Consider the following 19482-nt stretch of genomic DNA (forward strand, 5'->3'; position numbering starts at 1 on the left):
TCTGACTTGCTTTCCTGGCTCCGGGCTCCGCCCAGGTCTCAAATCCAATTCGCTCTGAGAATCCCCCACGGAGTAGCGGGAGGGGAAAGAGACAGAACACAGTTCGAACCTGCACGTATCCTAAGGGCTACGAAAGCTGGAGGAAACCGCAAACTTCTCAGCAACCCCCTAGACTTGGGTATGGCGTCACGCCTCTTTGGGACTCAGTTTACTTGTCAAAAGGAGGCAGGATGGGGGGCGGTGAATTTATCAGTGAAACTCTCCGACTTCCCAAAGTGGCAATTTTCCGTGGTGGGGAAGAGCTCCTTGAGCTCTCCAAATTCTGGCTGCATCGCGGGGGTCTACATAATAGGGTTCAGGGACACCTGAATGAAGACATTCCCAGGCAGCTCAGACCTGCAGCAGTGGGGGTGCTTCTTGTTTTTACTTTGTAAAGCATGTTTAAAAACAGTCCGTGTTAGGGGCGCCTGGATGACTCAGTAGGTTAAGCGTCTGACTCTTGACTCTTGATTTCAGCTCATGATCTCACAGTTGGTGAGATAGGTCCCTGTATCGGACTCTGTGCTGATAATGCAGAGCTGGATTGGGATTCACTGTCTCCCTTTCTCCGCCCCTCTCTCGCTCTTTTCTCTGCTCTCCTCCTCAAAATAAATAAATAAACATAAAAAAAAAAAAAAACCAGTACGTGGTTAAACATTAAAACGTCCAAGAAGTACGTAGAGAAGTGAGTCTGCTACTCACTGATTTCCCCTCCTCATGAGCAACCCCTGTATATCCTTCAGGAGACTGATCTTGCCCAAAGCAATCTTCCAGAGCAGTTCAACAGATCTTTACATCTCAGGCCACACTGAGCTGGGTGCTTTACATACATTGCTTCATTGTAGCTAGATGGGGTAGTGTAGTATGTTACCACTTTCTACAGATCAGGAAATCTAGGCCCAGGGAAAGGGGAGGACCCAAGAAGATGCTAGGTCCGCATGCGTTTGGAGAACAGACCTGCCCTTTTTCTCCATGGCTGTTTTCTTGCCCCTCAGATGAACTACAGAGAAAACCATTAATTCTCCAACTGCTGAAGGTGAAACCTTCATGCAATCATTCATTCACTATGCCAATATTTTTGTTGTGGTTTATTTTGGGAGAGAAAGAAAGCACGAGCAGGGGAGGGGCAGAGAGACAGAGAGAGAGAATCCCAAGCTGGATGTCACCCTCAAGATTATGACCTGAGGGAAGCCAAGAGTCAGATGCTCAACCCACGGAGCCACCAGGCGCCGCACTCTGCCAGTATTTGTTGAGCACCTATGATGTGCAAAACTTTGTGCTAGGAAGTGGGGAGAACATTGGCCCTTAGCCCAAGTCTGAACACAGTTAATGGGACACCATAGATTGTAGAGAACTGTCTGGTGTAGAAATGAATGAATGAATAATGACCACGGCAGTCTTGCCTCCAGGGAGCTTGTCACTCCCCAGGACAGAAATTTAGATACACTTCTTGGCTCATGTGGGGAAAGAAAAAAATTGTTAAGATCAAGGCCATTACCAATTTGGTACAGATTAGTAGCTTACTGGGGCATTAAATAAGGGTGCCAGGGTTTGAACCATGAGCGTAGGTAAGTCAATCCCTTAAACCTGTGATTGAGATTTCCCGGGGAGGAGGGGGGCGGCATGGGGATAACAGTATCCGCGTCATAGGCTGGTTGTTAGAATTAAGTAACAATATATGCAAATCGCTTAGGACATTGGCACATAGTATATATAGTGCAATAGCTATTCTTATCGTAAAAGCTAATAATTACCAACACTGCGGTTACTTTGAGTCACCCAACTTCACCGATGCCCTCCTCAAGGCTCCGCGCACAGGTTTCCCATTCCCGCCCACCATACGATACTGCGGGCTCTCCTCTCGCTCCGCCTCTTCTTCAAGGCCGCAGGTCCGTAGGTGCGTGATGCACGCCGGGCCTCGTAGTTCGTTTGCAGAGTCCTCTCGGCGGGGGCCTCGCGGGAGGACTGCATTTCCCAGCATTCCCCGTGGCGGCGGCCGTAAAGCGCGGCGGTCGAACGGCCGGTTCCGGCTGAATGTCAGTGCGGAGCTGTGGGCCGGGGAGGAAGGTGGTTGGCGGTCCCTCTACCACCTCCGCCGCTGCCTCCTCCGCTTGTGCTGCCGCTGCGGGCGCTCGGTCGCTCGGCCGCTCGGGCATGAGGCCGTGAGGCGCGCAACGGGTCGGGGCCGCCGACATGTTTGGCCGCTCGCGGAGCTGGGTGGGCGGGGGCCACGGCAAGTCTTCCCGCAACATCCACTCCTTGGACCACCTCAAGTGAGTGTGTTTGTTGGGGGGTGAGGGGGGCAGGCCGCGGGGCTGGACGTGGGAGTGGGGCGCATAGCCCCGGGCCGGGGCCTCTGCGAGGTGTGAGAGCGAGGTGGAGGGCGGAGAGAGACGCCCGGGAAAGACTGCATGGTGGTTAAGAGCGAGGGCTCTAGAGTCAGGGCGCTTGGATTCGAACCCTGACACCGTCGCTCCTCGCTGTGTGACCTTGGGCAAGTGGCTTAGCTTCTCGGAGTCTCGGCACCCCCGTCTGTAAAGTAAGGGGAGGAGATTTCAGTTTATGGATGCAGACTTCGTTGTTGCCGGGGGGCAGCGGTGGGCACCGAGCTTACCAGGGTGGTACTTCTTAGGCTGGACAGCTTAGGAGTCAGAGAGCTGGACCCAGGAGTCAGATCAGGGTTTGAACGTAAGTGCGTGAATTTTTAGGCCTCAGTTTCCTCGGTTGTAAAACGGGTATAGTGACAGCACCTGCTTCTTATCGTTTTGAGGGGAGGATAAGAGAATGCACGCAAAACTGGAAGGACGCACGAGGGCTCAATGAACGGCAGTCATGAAAATATTTTTTTTTCCCCCTTGGGGGAGACTAAGGGGAGGACTATCAGAAGTAGAGCTCTGGGGGAAGGACAGGTGGCAGACGTGGTCCTGGGAAGCAGGAGCGCATCACACCTGCATTCAGATCCTGATTCCAGCACTTAATGGCTGTGTGACCTTGGACAGATTACTTGGCCTCCTTGAGCCTCTGGTGCCCCCTCTGCAAATGGGGATGGTGAACCGTTGTGCAAGAATTCAGTCATGTCATGCATGGAGAGACCTTGATCCCGTGTCTGTTACACAGTAGGTGGCTGATGGCGGTCACTGTGTCTCTCAGCTAGGGAAGGCCTTCCTAGACCAACCTGCCTCAAGTGCTTACCCACCTCCATTCCTTTCCATCTGATCTTTCTCTTGATTTCATTCAATGCATAGCTCCACTGTCTGCACTTACCCCGCTTGTTTTCGCTCCTTTTCTGTCTGCTCCTCAACTGTTAACTGCCAGGGGAGAAGAGACCCCTTTTTTTGCTCCCAGTGGTATTCTCAGCATCTCGTGCTGTGTGCCTGGCACACAGTAGGAGCTCAGTGGCTACTGAAAGAATGAAAAAAAAAAATGAATGAATTGGGACAGGTGCAGAACATGTAGACAAACCTGGAATTTTTGGTGTGTGTGTGGGGGGGGTGGGGTTTGGAGGTGCTGATGGAAAATGGAGAGTTGTGCAGAGGGAATGACTCCAGGGAGGAAAATATAGTGTGTGGGGTGGCAGTTGAGTTGGGAGAAGGCAAACCTTTGGTGGTAAGAAATAGACTGGTTTCCGGAGGGAGCTCCCAAGATTACTAATGGGAAGGAAGAAGGATGGAGGGGGGAGGCGGGGAGCAGTAGAAGGAAGATGGGGGCCCAGGGAAAGGATTGGTGGGAGGGAAATTAGATGGGGCTTCTCATTTGGCCAGGGGTGGGGATCCTTTGCTTCTCAGCTGTGTCCTTTCTAGCGTGGAGCAGGCGTTTAATAAATGTGTGTGATTCTTGAAGAGTAGGAGGCAGCAGGGATCAGGATGTAGTAAGGAATATTTTGGGTGGGGGGTGATGAGAGAGGACACAGGGAGGAGAGAGGCATAGACAGGGTAAGGGTGTGTAGGGAAGCCAGGAATCTTAAACGGGAGGGCAGCTGGACTGGAAAGGGAGAGGCGTAAGGATTTCAGGAATTTAGAGAGTGGGTGGATGTGTCTGAGACAGGGAAGGATGAATATCTAAAGGAGGTTGGGCCTCCTGCCAGCGTCCAGTCACCTGCAGGCTTTCCCCTAGCTCTGCCTGACTCTAGCCCTTGTCAAGTTCCTGAATGATTATTGAGTGCATTTTCTCTGCCAGGTCCTCGCTCAGGACTTGTGTGTGTTATTCCTGAGTCCTCGCAAGGCTCTGAGGTGTAGGAACTGTTACTGGTTTCCGTTTTATAGAAGGGGAAGCTAAGGTTCAAAGAGGCTAAGTCACTTGCCCCAAGGTGACAACAGCTGAAACGGGTCAAAGCCGGGGTTTGCCCTTGATGCCTGTACCCACTGCACCGTCTTTCTGAATGAAACTTCCTCCCAAGTTGGTTTGGGAAGCAACTCGCAACTTGGCTCAGTCTCTGTGCCCAACGGAGCATTTACCCTCCGGCCAGCCAAGGGGATGGTAAAGGTTCTCAGATTCCTTTTACGTATCTGGGCACTGCCCAGTTTCACTGTTTAGGTTAAAAGGCCATTGGGTGCTTTTGGAAACCCAAGCTGCCTGTCCTGGGTCAGGCAGATGAGCTTAATCCGTATTACAGTCTGAGCAACTCGGCGATTTACCTATCGGTGTGGGACTCGGAAGATCCCAAGATGACTTGGAAAAGAGTGCCGTAAACAGCTGGTCCTCACCCCAGCGCTTGTGACGTTCTTCATTTGGCTCCGATAGTAAACATCTTGGGCCTTAGGTACAGAACAGCTCATTCCCTGAGGGAGTTCACAGGCTGGTGGGGGAGACAGCCATAACACCCAGACTATACAGCGTGACAGATGCCGGGATCTCTGTAGGTCCAGGGTTCTGTAGGAACCCTTGGAAGCCTTCTGGGGGAGGCAACACCAGAGCAAAGTCTTCAGGGACAAGCAGGAGCCATCATGTGGGGCCGCAGGGTGTGGGCAGGGGGACCCTGGGTTTGTGGAGTTTCAAGGTGGCGCTGGTGGTTGTAGGAAATAAGGGTGGAGGTAAAATGGGACTTGAGCTTCACCTGACACGAAGGGTGACCATCCCGCAGTGCCTGGGGTGGAGGGATTTCCCAGGACGTGGCACTTTCAGTACTAAAACTGGGAAAGTCCTGGGCACCTGATACAAATTGGTCAGGCTGCCACTGACAAGTGACAGGTCCTAATATATTCATGGCAGTGTGGGTGGAAAGATTAAGGTAAATAAAAGAATTTAGGATTGAAAAAAAAATTTTTTTTTTGACATGCAGTGCATCTAGGAACCCTCCCCCTTTTCAAAACAGACTATTTTTAAGAACAGTTCGAGATGTAAAGAAAAATTGAGAGGCTAATAACAGAGAGAGCCGGAATTGCTTTTGAACCACGTTATTCGTCATAATGTTCTCCGCTTTCACCCTGGAAAGGAGGCAGCCTGTTAGGATTTTACTTTTGCTAAATAACGGAAAACTGTGTGCCTGTGGTCTTTGTCTACCGACCTGAGTTAGCGATTTAGTTGAGGGAGACTGAGATAGTAAGAGGTTATTTGCTACATGTCACGGGTGGGTGGTATGCTGCCCACACTGGTGGCACGGCTGTGACAGTGACTGCCGAATGCCCACCAGCAAGGAAAATCTTTGCTGACGCATTTGCAGGATTGCTACCGTGAGATCACCTTTAGCAGAAACTGCCAGTTAGCATGCTGCTGGTAGGACTGTTGTGGTGTTAGGTTATTTCGTTGCCTTCACTCTGATCACCTTTGTGTGGGGGTCCACAGTCTTGGTTGCAAGGGACAGAAACCCACCTAGAACTGCCTTAGGCCCCAAATGGAAGAAGGGATTGGCTCCGATCGCTAGCTACGCCACGGCTGAGTGCAGGTGTTCAGACAAAAGCTGTCAGAGTCTGTCTCTTTCCCGTTCTTGTCTCTGCGTATCTCCTGTGTTGGTGCCATCGTTAGCGGGCTCCAGGCTTACATCATAGCCGTCTAGCAATCCGTGGGGAAAAGGGAGCATCTTTTCTAAATATTGCCAGGAGAAGTCCAGAAGTGAGTATAGTTGGACCACCTGGGGATCTCATGCCCATCCCTGACCCTTGGCCCTTGACCCTTGGTGCTGTACTTGGCCCTTGCCTGGAGCTGGGGTGGCATCAGCTCACCCCCAAGCTAGTGGACAGAGAATGAGAGACAGGGGAGGTTCCCCCTGGGAAAATCAGGGGTTATTACCCAAAGAGAAGAGGAATGTATACCTAGCAGGCAAATGGTCATGTATTCCTGGTACAGTCTACTTTTGCCTAAGAGAGCACTGATTATTTTTAAGGGTACAGTGTTGTCAGAATAATTTTTAGGATATCATATTCACCATATCACTCATAATGAGCCCAAGCACCCATCGTGTCAGGTCCGAGTTCTTCCAGGCCGTCGGAGTGCTCTAGACTCTGTTCCCATCCATCCAGTTCGGCATGAGGGCCCTGTAATGCAGGCTAGAGGGTCAGGAGCCTCCTTGGTAGGCAGACACCCGTTTTTAAAAAGTTTTTTAAATTTTATTTATTTATTTTTAAATATATATTTATGAGAGAGAGAGAGAGAGAGGGAGCACGCACGAGTGGGAGAGGGGCAGAGAGAGAGCATCCCACACAGGCTCTGTGCTGTCAGCACAGAGCTCGACAGGGGGCTCCATCCCACAAACTGCAAGATCAAGACCTGAGCCAAGATCCAGTCAGAGGCTCAGCCGACTGAGCCACCCAGGCGCCTGGCAGACACCCATCTAAATGGGGACGTAAAGAGTGAGGGGTGTGCCGGGCTGTAGGGGCGGGGTGGGAGGGACGATACTTTAGGCAGACCAAACCATGTTTGAGAAGCCTGGAGGAGAGAAAGGCTCAGGTTATTCACTAAGGGTGGTGTACGTGGGGTGAGGGGGCAGTGCAGGACCCCACAGCAGGCTCATGACGCAGGAGAGGTCACAGAGACATCTCCTTAAGTTATGTGAAGGAATTCGGACATCAGGCTGAGAACAGTGGGCAGCCGTTGAAGAATTAACCAGAGTGCCGCGGTGCAGCCAGAGTTGGAGAGCAGGTTGGGGGAGGGCCCAGCAGGAGGTGGGCGTCCCCTCGGCCTCCTGGGAAGCGAGGGTGGCAGCCGGCCCTAATCCGGGGGTGCTTCTTGTGCGGCTTCACGGACCTCCTCTCTCGCTCCCTGTTCCACACACCTCACACGCCCACCTGTCTTCATCTTTGCTCTCCCCTGGAGCTCCCCTCCCCTTCCTGCCCGTCCAGACGCCCACCTGCATCGTTGAAGTACCAGTTCTTCCATAAAAACTGCCCTGTGACTTCAGCCGGCAAGAAGCTCTACTGTCGTCTCTAATGTCACTTGTGGTGCCCACTGTCACGCACAGTCTTACCGTCACCAGAGGTAGACCAGCTGTTAGAGGCTCTGGGCTTTTCAGGCTTTATCCTGGCCGCGAGTTAGATGCCCGGGAAGCTGCCCAGCGTTCCTCAGGCATGTCCTTTTGCCATCAGAAGTGCTCTTGTGTGATCATGTGTTTGCCTCTCCCCATTTGAACGTAAGCCTCGTAAGGACAGAGACCGACGTGTCTTGTCCACCTGGGAATTGTTAGATGCCGGCACAGGGCCTGGCACACGGTAAGTGATCAAGGAGTGTTTATCACAGGGTGAGTGTAAGAGGCAAGTCTGGCCAGGCTTTTCTCCACACCGGCCTGCTCTGGCCAGCTTGGTTCCAGTGCCCGTGCTGGAGCTGTGGCTTTCTGTAGGGCCGAGAGCCCTGCCTACACCCTCGTGTGGTTGCCAGCTCCCCGAATCTCAGACCCAGTCTCGCTGGCTGGCCCAGTTTGACATCTTTCTGGGGTGACTCATCGGGAGAAGCACCGCCTGTAACACCTTTCCCCAATCCTCTGGTCTGGTTGCAGCCCATGAGGAGCTGGGCCTTGTGCTGCTGGCCAGAAGGCTGGGCCCTGACCAGGGGTGGTTTTCAAGGCGCAGGGTGGATGCTGTTAGCAGTAGTTCCCCCCCCCCCCCCCCCCCCCGGTGCTGAGCAGACCAAATAGACAAAGGCTCTATGTCCCTCTGTCTCCCCCCCCCCCCCCCCCGCCCCCCGACATTGTTATTTGGGGCCTGGCTTTGGGGGAGTGGACTTCTCGTCTAGGCCTCTGCTACTCCTCTTACCCTTCAGCTTACGGGTCAGTTTCAGGATCTTCCAGTAGGAGCGATCTAAGAGGCATATTCTGATACAAGTCATAAAACCCGTATGAACTTAGTGTGTCCGTCTCTGAAGTGGACATAATTGTTGTTGACCATAATGGTTTAACCTGTGAGATAAGTGGTTCTTGAGAGAGCAGGGTCTGTGGGGCAGAATTTGTTTACAGCCCATTGTCCTTGGCGAGGAGCCTCCGGTGTGTTGGTTGCACACTGGCAGTAGGCTGTGGTTTTCCACTCGCCAGGCATTTCAGACTCTTCAGCTGGTCTCCAGGTAGAGGTCGCTCATGGGCAGGGTTTTGATCCTGAGAGCCTCCGTTCTACAGAGCCTGTGCTGGGGATTCCGTGGTGTTGGCTGTTGTCCAAAGAAACAGAGTAAGAGTCAGTTATGAGGACTGACTTTACAATCTGATATGTATTTTCATGCCTTTTTGGTTTGTTGTTTATCTGCTCGGTTTTCTTGCATGTAGGGCATTCATAACTTCATGTAAATGCTTGGTTAATAATAGCGTTTCCTGCATTGTCTGCATTTTCTGTACTCTAATGGTTCTAAGCAGGGGATCTGGAGTCAGGCCGTCTGGGTCCCCTCTATCAGGACTCTGTGCAGGCCCTGGCCTCCCAGAGCATCAGTCCTGCAGGATTATTGTAAGGGTTTAATTAGTGGTTACATCTGAAGCAGTCAGGAGGGCCGAGCAAAAGTAGGCTGCAACTGTTTTGTGATGGTGATGATAAGAATGTGCACACGCAGAGTTTGAGAGAAAATGTTTTCCTTGTACCAGTGATCACTGTAAGAGAAAAATCTGTCCTTGTGCCCTTGGAAACTCAGATAGGGTCACAGCCTTGCCCCCAAACACGGCCATGGTAACATTGTTGATCGTCTGAACAATGAGGAATCCAAATGTCCAGCAGAAGAGTAACTCCTGTGCTTGTTTTCTAAACGGTATACAATGTAGCCATTATAGATGCCTGCGGATGTTGTAACAAAAATGCTTTTATTACCCTAAGTATGGGGAAGGGGGAAAGATGGGCATGGAAATGATATACAGCATGAGCTCCCCCATGTAAATATCCATGGCAAAGGAAGAGACCCAACTAAATACATTACACTCCAGCAGCCCTCATGTCTGGGCAGTGGCAGGATTGACATCCCCTTTGTTATTGTTGTTGAAGTGTTCAGCCTTTCTCAAATGAGTGTTAAACTCAAAATCAGAAAGTTATTAAACTTGAGGCACATAAACTGTGGCACAGCCATAGTCGGAGTGAAAAGATGGGCAAGGTGCAGGTACAATCATCACAGAAATTTAGAGATTGAGATGTCGTGGGTATTTGCAACAACCGACAGCCAACATCGAGAAAATGAGTATTTCAGACACTGCCATTTACAACACCATCAAAAAACATCAGTTACCTACAAATAAATCTTAACAAAAGATAGGCAAGGTCTCTCTGCAGCAAACGCTGAAAGAAATGTAAATGTCATGATGTTACTTTATTGTAAAGATGTCAGTTCCCTCTATATTTAGCTATAGATTTAGGGCAATCTTAAAGGAAATCTTAGCAAGTGTTTTTGTGAAAGTTGAGTAGGTGATTTTCAAATTTATATGGAAATGCAAAGGGCCAAAAATAGCCAGTGTAATATCGGGGGGGGGGGGGGGGGAAGAAGGGAAAAAAGTCAGGAGCCCTTCCATTATCACCTAGTAAGATTTATCATAAAGCCGCAGTCATCGGGCATCATGGTATCAGCACAAAGGTAATGAATAGATCAGTGGAACTAGAGCATTTGGAAAGTCCCTGCAGGTGCTGTCATCTGATAAACGACAGAGGGGACATTAGAGTGCATGGGAGAAAGCAGGACCTTTTTAGCAAAGGATGCTGCCTCAACTAGATATCCATATGGAAAAAGTGAATTTTGGCCAATATCTCACACCATCCACAAAAAATCGGTTCCAGATGTACCCTAAGACAAACTGTGTGAGGGGCAAGGAGCCTCACGGAAATAGGTGCTACCCTGTCTCTACCTCCTGCCTCCCTCACCTGGGATGGAGAAGCGGGTCCTCTGGCTCATGGCATGACCCCTGCCCCCAGCTTCTGGGATCCATACGTAATCAATCTCGTGACTCTCCTTCCTTTGCGTGGGTGTTGAAACTACATCTTCAAACAAAATGACCCCCCCTCCTCCCCCCCGCGGGTTTCACTTCCTCAAGGTGGAGGCTCCGGTACTAAGGGGGCTACCTGCCGCCCCCATGTGGGTGGCTGCTGCCTCTTCATCCAACTGCATATTTTAGTTTTTTTCTAATGTTTACTTGTTTTTGAGAGAGAGAGAGAGAGAGAGACAGTGTGAGTGGGGGAGGGGCAGAGGGAGGTAGAGACAGAATCCTCTGACTCTGAGCTGTCAGCGCAGAGCCTGACATGGGGCTTGAACCCATGAGCTGTGAGATCATGGCCTGAGCTGAAGGCTGACGCTTAACCACTGAGCCACCCAGGTGCCCCCAGCTGCATATTCTTAATTCAGCACACCAGCTCCTGCTTCTCAACACAGAAGGCTTCACCAAGAGATGTCAGGAGTTAGAAGCCAGGGCTGACCATAAGATTTTAAACTCTCCTCTCCCTATGGTGGTTTTTCAGAGCAGAGCCGCTTACCCGGGCCCCCAGGCCACTGCTTCCTACGAGGCCAGGAGTGTGTTAGTGGGAGGCTAATGGATTCCATCGCCTGGGCAGAAGGAAACACCAGAGGGGGGAGGATCTGCCTCCTTCCCCCTCCCCCCCTGCAACAGCACCTGCCCTGGCATGGTAGGGGGCACACTGTGGGTTGTACCCAGAATGTCACTGATGGCTGTGGTGTGGGTGATGCAACTACTCTGAAACTTGCGTGGGAGCTTATTCAGAATGCAGACTTGGGGGTCTGCACCCCAGAATCAGATTCGGTGGGTCTGGGGTGGGGAGCTAGAATCTGCAGCTGAAACAGGGGTTTCTGATGCCGGGGTCCCGTGAAGCACAATTTGAAAAACTCCGCTCTTTGTGCTTCTTGGCGAAAATGCGCTGGAAGGGAACGGAGGCATGGATTCAAGAGCGGGTCCCCCCCCATCAGCTTCAGCGTGTGGGGGTCCCTTGGCACAGGGGGAAGCTAGCTAGCCTCCAGGCCCATATGCAGCCTCGCCCGGAGATTTGGGCACAGGTGGTGGAGATCTCTGTTTTTGGAGAGCTGTTCTAGTTGTTGTGTTAAAAGTTGCATGCAATCTTTAATGAAATGATTAAGTGACTGATTATACGGTCTTTAAAATCGAACAAACAGCAACAATATTAATAAATAAAACCCAGTCCCCTGAAGCCGATTCATCCTGACTGTTGCATCTGCAAGGTTCTACCTCTTTATACCCTACCCATTTCTTTTTAATTTTTTTTTAACATTTATTTATTATCGAGGCAGAGAGAGACAGAGCATGAGCATGGGAAGGGCAGAGAGAGGGGGAGACACAGAATCTGAAGCAGGCTCCAGTCTCTGTGCTGTCAGCACAGAGCCCGACACAGGGCTCGAACTCACAAACTGCGAGATCATGACCTGAGCCGAAGTCAGACAGTCAACCGACTGAGCCACCCGGGTGCCCCTATACCCTACCCATTTTTAGAGATCTTCGATGGCAGGATCCTGTCTATTCTTTCCCTGCCTTGCTCTCACCAGCCCCACCTCCAAACTGAAGGTAGCCATAAAAGAAGTCAGGAGGTGACCCTTCTTGAGTCACTTCCTCTTAGTGTCCCCTTTTCCTTCCCCAACCGTGACAGCTGAAGTTAGCCTGGAGGCGCCATCTTTTTTTTTAACTTTTTTTTTTTTTTTTTTTTTTTTGCGGGAGAGAGAGAGAGAGATCGAACGTCCTTGAGAGTCACCATCTTTTTTTTAACTTTTTTTTTTGTGAGATAGAGAGAGAACGAATGTGCTCGAGAGTTGCCATCTTTTTTTTAACTTTTTTTTTTTTTTTTTTGTGAGAGAGAGAGAGAGAGAGAGAGAGAGAAATTGAACGTGCTCGAGAGTGGGGGGTGCAGAGACAGAGGGAGACAGGCTCTGAAGTGAACTCTCTGCTGACGGCAGAGAGCCGACGCGGGGCCGAAACTCAGGAACTGTGAGATCATGACCTGAGCCAAAGTCAGACGCTTTACCGACCGAATTACACAGATGCCCCGCCGTCTTAACGACTCTTCAAGTTTTTATATAAATTCCAGTTGACAAGCGTAAGAGTCGTTTCAGGTGTAGAATTGAGCGGTTCAACACTTTTCACCTGGGAAAGTGCACGCCTTAATCGCCATCACCTGTCTCACCCGTCCCCCTACCCCCTCTCCTCTGGTACCTGTCAGTTCTCTCTAGTTAAGTGTCTGTTTCTTGGTTTGCCCCCTTTTTTTTGCACCCCCCGCTGTTTGTTTGTTTTGTTTCTTAAATTCTACAGATGAGTGAAATCATACAGTATTTGTCTTTCTCTGGCTCATTTCACTTAGCGTAACACTCTCAAGCTCCGTCTGTGTCGGATACAAAAAGACTAATTCGAGGGGGCAGAGGCCCCCCGGTGTTGACGGCAGCACTGTCCCTAATAGCCAACTTCTGGAAGAGCCCAAGCGCCCACTGACTGACGAACGGCTGAAGATGTGGTGTATATACAACGGACTGTTACTCAGCCGTAGAAGAGAAGGAGCTCTTGCCATTTGCAGCAACGCCATCCCTTACAAGCTGTGCCTCCCCCTCCTCCCCCCCCCCCCCCCGCCCAGGGCACTCGGCCAGACGCTAGTCCCCACACTGCCCAGGACCGGCCTCGGTGATTCTTTCGGTTGTCCCGATCACCAGTAGCGGCCTGAGGCTGGGTCCGGGTCGGCCTGCCTCTCCACCGGTGGCGGGCTCAGGCCTGGTGCAGCCCAGGCCTTTGGGGAGCATGGGGCACAGTGCAGGAGCCTCCCTCCCAGACCCACTTAACTCTGATGGGCACTCAGCACCTGAGGTCGGTGCCTTGAACCTCGAGCCGCAGGGTTTAGTCCAGCTATCACTTCTGATGGGCGTGGGATTGTCTTGACTGCAGGTGGCTTTTGCCCCTGCGACTGGCTTGGGGACCTGCCCTCCCTAATCTGTGACTCCGCCTTTTCTCAGTCCCTGCACCAGCCCGGCTGCTAGACTCTTGGCCTGGGCCGTGTGCCTGCCCTCGCTCCACCAGCATCGGGATCACGTGGGGAGAGCGTGACAAGGCCCGCGCGTCCTGCTGGTTCTGAGTCCCCAGATGGGCTCCAGCAGCCTTCACTGTATCCACCCTTCAGGTGATTCTGTTGCACCCCGGAGGTTGAGGATGGCCGTCTTCAAGGGCTTGATGGTTCCCCGGCATCAGCTTGGGTTGGCGGGTTTCTGGTTAACCCTTCACAACACTGTCTGCCATGTGTCTTGGGTGGTGACTAGCATCTCCGGACGGGAGTTGGGCTAACCACATCTGAGCTAGGGCCACTAGTTGTCCTCAGAAACGTCGCCGGCGGTCACCGAGCCTGGTTGGCCGTTTCAGTTGGTAATGCTTCATTTTCTTTCCTTTTCGTCAGGTATCTGTACCACGTTTTGACCAAAAACACCACAGTCACAGAACAGAACCGGAACCTGCTAGTGGAGACCATCCGTTCCATCACCGAGATCCTCATTTGGGGAGATCAAAATGACAGCTCTGTATTTGAGTAAGGGTTTCTCGTGTGTTTTTTTGTTTTGTTTTTTGACTCTCCTTCCTTTGACTATTTTTCTAAATGTATCCCATGAGTCATTCTTGATGACATCAGGATCTGATACCAGCCTGGTCTTGCGCAGATAGCTATCTATATCTCTATCCATACAAAATGTCCTTGAGACACTGGGGAAATGTAAGCTGAAAATGGGAAAGGGACATGAGCGTCTCCCGAAAAATCTGAAAATATCATGGATGATTTTCCGAGTAGCATCTGACAGCCTCCCCAAAGGGGAGAAAACGTCCTGGGAAGTTAGCTTCGAAGTGAACTGACAGGGCCCTGCCCTGGAGAGACACGAAGGGCTCATATTTATTGTGTTAACTGTTGGGCAGGCACAGTGCTGAGCTCCCGATGAGATAATCTAAGTCTCCCAGCTGCCCCGGGGGCGGCGTCCGCATCCCCATTAATCTCCTGTCACACCGCTGGTAGGCAGGCACGAGGCAGCTCACGCCCAGAGCCCACGAAGGGGTTTCTCCTCATTGGCGTACTTCCTAGATGAGCAGTTTTAGGCCAGCCTCACTTTCCTCATCTTTAAAGGAGAGTTCCCGCCTACTGCCCGGTACAGAGGAGGCACTCCAGAATTGTTAGCACGTGGTAATTCGGAAAGATGTCCCTGTTGGACGGATGAAAAGCAAAGGCTGGAGGCCACGGACAGCTTCCCCAGGAGACCTGTCTCGGTGTCTGAGTGCAGAGGGACTCGGGTTACAACCACCACCAAAGACAGGTTTTATTTTTATATAAGATAATCTCAACTGGAAGCTTTGAGGCCCCTTAAAAAGCCCCTTTGAAACAAGTAAAGGAGTTCCATTTCCAGCCTAGCTTATTAGCTAATCTGATTTTCCAGATAGCTTTCTGTCTTCATCCTTACTTGTGGAAAATGCAAACCCGTGACGCAGCCCTCTTCCCCAAAGGAAAACAGGAGTAGGGAGGGAGGCGGTGCCTGCAGAGGGGACTAGATGCATCTCAGGATGCACGGGGAACCGCTTGGTCGGTTGGTGTCTGTTTTGGGGATGAGATAGCCCCTCGGGTTAAAGGCTAGAGACCGTGTCCCTCTTGACTAGAGTGGACTTTCTGAGCCCATCTGTTGTCTCAGAACAACTGGCCCGTGCTTCCTAAATGGCCCCCCCGTGGAGTGCCCAGGAGAATTTGTTTTTAATTCATTTCTTTTAGAATAACTTTAGATTTATGGAAAAGTTGCAAAGCTAGTACAGAAAGTTCCCCAGCACCCCTCACCCCGTTTCCCCCACTGTTAACGTCTTATATGACTGGGGTGCATTGGTCAAAACTGAGAAGCTAAGCTTGGTTCGTTACTGTTCGGTAGGCCCCTGACTTGATTTGGATTTTGCCAGTTCTTCCATTAAGATCCCCCTTCTGCTCTGGGAACGCAGTCTGGGCTCTCGCGGTGCCGCAGAGTGTCGCGTCTCCCAGCCACCTCTGGTCTGTGACTGATTTTCAGTCTTCTCTTGTTTTTAGGAGAAAACCTTGATGTGTTTTCGAGAAGCACTGGCCATTCCCCCCACCCCGATCTGGGTTTCTGCGATGTTTTTCTCACGATTAGCCTGGGGTAGAAATAACTGTAACAATATGTCCTTTTCAGCCCACGGTATCAGCAGCCCCCACATCCACCTGCGCTCTAGTGAAGTTACTCTGTTTGGTTAAAGTGGTGTCAGCCAGGTTTTTCCACTATAAAGTTACTCTTTTCCCCATTCCCTACACCACCTTTGAAAGAGTCACCCAATGTAGCCCACCTGGGGGCTTGGAATTAAGCTCCAACCTTCTGGAAAGGGGTGAGTAGCTATATACAGTATTTGAAAATCTGCATAGATTTGTCTCTTTTCCCCATTTATGTATTCAGTGAGTTATTTATTTTTAAGAAACAGACTCTTTTTTAAAAAATATTTATTTTGAGAGAGAGAGAGAGAGAGAGAGAGGATCCCAAGCAAGCTCTGGACTGTCAGCACAGAGCTCAATGCGGGGCTCGATCTCACGGTGAGATTGTGACCTGAGCCAAAAGCAAGAGTCGGATGTTCGGCTGAGCCACCCAGGCACCCCAGTCATTTATTTATATCAATATGGGCTCATGATGTTTGTTTTATACTCTGATTATTAACAAGTTCCCACATTGGTCATTGTGCTGCACTGAGCCTGTTGGGCGACCCTTGGGAGTCACTGATTTATTCAACCTGAAGCACAGGTGGACAAAATGGGTCAAATGGTAGAAATATTCTTGGGATCAGCGTGACTGACCTTTGTAGGCAGACAGGCTCCCGGAATCAGAGTTGAATAAGGTTTGAGGTCATGTTTTCTCAGGTCATGTTTCCTTATTCATTTACCCTTTCAGGAATTCAAACAGAGGTTATGTAGCCCCGAGCAAGTGCCAGGCCCATGGTCCTGCCACCGTGGAGCTGAGAGCCGAGGGGAGAACTAAGTGACAGATACATGTGACTGCAGGGACCTGTTGTGAGTGTCCCAAATGAGAGGTTACCTGGTCCTAGCTTGCATACAGAGAACATGTAGCTAGAAAACCCCATTTTCTTCCTTTAAAGAAAGGTATAGGCATAGGGGGTTCTGTCTCCATTTCAAGACTAAAAGAGCCAACATGTGGCTCAAAAGTGTGTGTTCCCGGGCTGCATGCAGACAGCTGTCCTGTCCAGAATAAGAAAGGCAGAAGCTGACTTAGGGACTGACGAGCGTCTCCCTGCCACATCGGCTCCTTCAATTGCCTCCAGTTGTTTTTCCCTGGATTTGGAAACCCATATTCTTTTAGTAGCATTGTTTTGCCCCATTGGAGGGAATGCTGGTTATCACTAACACTCAAAGATACGAAAGCCAAGGAAAGAGGCCTAGTACGGAAAGCTGAGGATACAGAGTACTGGATGGAGAATGCTGCCTGTCGGGTTTCCAAGCATAGGTAGAATAATGTGTAATCACTTTGGCGGTAAAGATCTCGCCCTTTCTGTAGGAATCGAGGTCACGGCTTCCTAGGATCGGCCGTGCGCTCAGATTCTGGGGAGAGAGCGTGAGTGGCTGCATTTTGCGGTGGCGGAGGGAGGCATCGAGGGAGGGGAGGAGCCGGGGCCACGCAGGCCGTGTGACCCGGCTGCTCTCTGGATGCCTTTGGGGTCCAGGGGCGGCCCCCACACACATGCGGTGCACATAGCCAGGGGGTGACGTGTATCTCCAGGAGTAGCCGCAAACCTCTGATGCTTTCCCCTTCTCTCCCCAGCTTCTTCTTGGAGAAGAACATGTTTGTTTTCTTCTTGAACATCCTGCGGCAGAAATCAGGCCGCTACGTGTGCGTTCAGCTGCTGCAGACCTTGAACATCCTCTTTGAGAATATCAGTCACGAGACCTCACTCTGTAAGAATAGCCCCTGACACCTGCCCCCTCACTGCTGAGCTTTGGCAGCCTGGAGTTTGGCGTGGTTTTCGTGTGGCTTTTTGAACGTCTGAGCTTACCGTGTGTGTTAGGGCGCTTGGGCTGCTGTCACAGAATGCCCCAGACCTGGTGACTTAGACAACAGAAATTTATTTTCTCCTAGCTCGGGACGTTAGAAGTCCAAGATCAAGGTGCCATCAGGGTTAGTTTCTGGGGAGGCCTTTCTTCCTGGTTTGCAGATGACTGTCTTCTCGTTGTGTCCTCACGTGGCCTTTCTGTGTGTGTGTGGGTGTGCACGCGTGTGTGTAGTGAGTTCTGGTATCTTTTCCTCTTTTAAGGACGCCCACCTTTGACCAGGGTCCTGCGGTAGGACCTTGTTTAACCTTAATTACCTCCTTAAAGCTTCTGTCTCCAAATACAGTCACAGTGGGGGCCAGGGCTTGAGTATGATAATTTGGGGGCCACGCAGTTCAGTCCCTAACCATGTTTATCCCTGCGTAGTGGGGTACTGGGAAGGGCTGTGAGGGCTCCTCTCTGCTGAATGGTTCTGGGCTGTTCACATTTTTTTCTTTATAACCCGTTGGGGTTGCTGAATAACCAGCCAACAGGGAGGGGCCTCTCTGGCTCACTAACTCAGCTGCCCTGGAGGATTCCTGCGTGTTTGACGAGGTACCTTTGATGATACCGTGACCAGGTGGGCACGAGTTACTACCGCACATAGTAAGAGACCTTTGGCTGCAACATCATGGGAGGACACGAAGGAAGGGGTCGTTTGAGGGCGAAGCCCAAAACCTACCAAAGGGTAAACAACTTGAAGCCAGTAGGCTCTCTGTTAAAAATGATGCGCCCCAAGCAAAACACAAAAAGAAAAGAAAAAGGAGTACTTAAATGAAGGTGTAAATGGATTTCTGGAATACCCAAGACAAAACTCACAGGTGGTTCATAATGGGGAGATGAAAGCAACATTCAGGAGGTAAGGGAAGAAATTGCAGTTGCTTTTAAAAGGGAAGGAAACTGAAAAGACCAGCAGCAAAGAAAAATGCAGTGGTATGTTTCCACTGTAGAAAACCTGGCCACGGGATTGCAGATCGCCCAGCCATCCTCGAGAATCAAGATACGGGCACTGGAGTGTGGGTCCACAGAGCATGAGCTCACCTAGGGCAGAGCCAAAGTGGACCCGGCTCTTGGTGAATTTCCTCCCGTAGAATGTTTTGTTGGTGGAGAGATGGGGCATCTGCCCATATCTTGTCCTGAGAATCCCAGGGGACTCTGTGCTGATGGTGGTTGCTGTAGACTGTTGTTCTGTGGAACGTTTTAAGCGAGATTGCCCTGAGAGTCGGAATTCAGACGGAATGGTCACAGCCGGCCGCTGGGCGGAGGGATCGAGTGCAGACTATGAAGAAATTTTGGATGTGCCTGAACCACAGAAATCCAAAACAAAGATACCTAAAGTTGTTAATTTTTGATAACAATTAGTACCTACTCCGCAAATTTGAGCTGGGCCCCCTTGGAGACCTGTGTTCAAGATACCAGTACGATCTGGGTATCATCAAACAGCTTCCTGAGTGCCGTCCGTTAAAGAGTGATTCCGTCCCTGGAGAAAATGCCTCAAGGAAAGTAGAAGGTGTTCACACTGGATTCTCCAAAAGAACATTTTTAACAGAACTGAAGTATGGCTAAGTGGTTATACGCACTGGATTATAACAGTCATCTTTTTTTTAAAAAACTGTACATTCACGTGAGCCACTCCTCAACAAAGTATAACTGATTTGCATTTGGAAATGAAGTTTTGGTTATATCGTTTTCTTGGTTTGAGGTATCAATTATTATATTACGAATTTGTGAGTTGCCACAGAATCTACGGTATTCTTAAACTTCCAGTAAAAACTCATTTGCTATTAAAAAAAAAAAAAAAATCAGCCAACAGAATAGGCCCTGGAGGTAGCAGGGTGAGGAAGAACAACCCAGGAGCAAGCGAGAGTGAGACCCAAGCTCCTTCTCTGGCCTCACTAAGCCCAGGCTCCTCCTCTGACACAGCCGCTCTGGGAGACCGGTGCTGTGGGCACCCTCACTCCATGCCGGGAGAGTTTGCGTCACGAGCCTCTGGTGAGCGCTCTAGCGG

General features: G+C 50.7%; 1 protein-coding gene and 1 pseudogene across 9 annotated transcripts in view; both read left to right on the forward strand.

The window, feature by feature from the left end:
• Positions 1 to 2055: 2055 nt before the first annotated feature.
• CLEC16A (C-type lectin domain containing 16A) overlaps positions 2056 to 19482 on the forward strand; it is a 201717-nt gene continuing 184290 nt past the window's right edge. For 5 of the 9 annotated variants that reach the window (XR_008419366.1, XR_008419367.1, XR_008419368.1 and 2 more), the window contains exons 1-3: positions 2057 to 2312; positions 13809 to 13937; positions 17209 to 17342. Coding sequence is in view for 6 of the 9 variants with exons in the window: in XM_053894491.1 (XP_053750466.1) it covers positions 2233 to 2312; positions 13809 to 13937; positions 17209 to 17342 (343 nt within the window). In the remaining 3 variants the exon portion in view is untranslated. Of the gene's footprint in view, positions 2313 to 13808; positions 13938 to 17208; positions 17343 to 19482 lie in introns of all 9 variants that reach the window. The other 4 variants (XM_019468583.2, XM_019468585.2, XM_053894492.1 and 1 more) reach the window with 2 other exon arrangements.
• On the forward strand, positions 17600 to 19308 carry LOC109278424 (zinc finger CCHC domain-containing protein 9-like; annotated as a pseudogene).

The sequence above is a fragment of the Panthera pardus genome, unplaced genomic scaffold (assembly GCF_024362965.1).
Source record: "Panthera pardus isolate Hobbes unplaced genomic scaffold, ASM2436296v1 HiC_scaffold_5, whole genome shotgun sequence".
Lineage (NCBI taxonomy): Eukaryota > Metazoa > Chordata > Mammalia > Carnivora > Felidae > Panthera > Panthera pardus.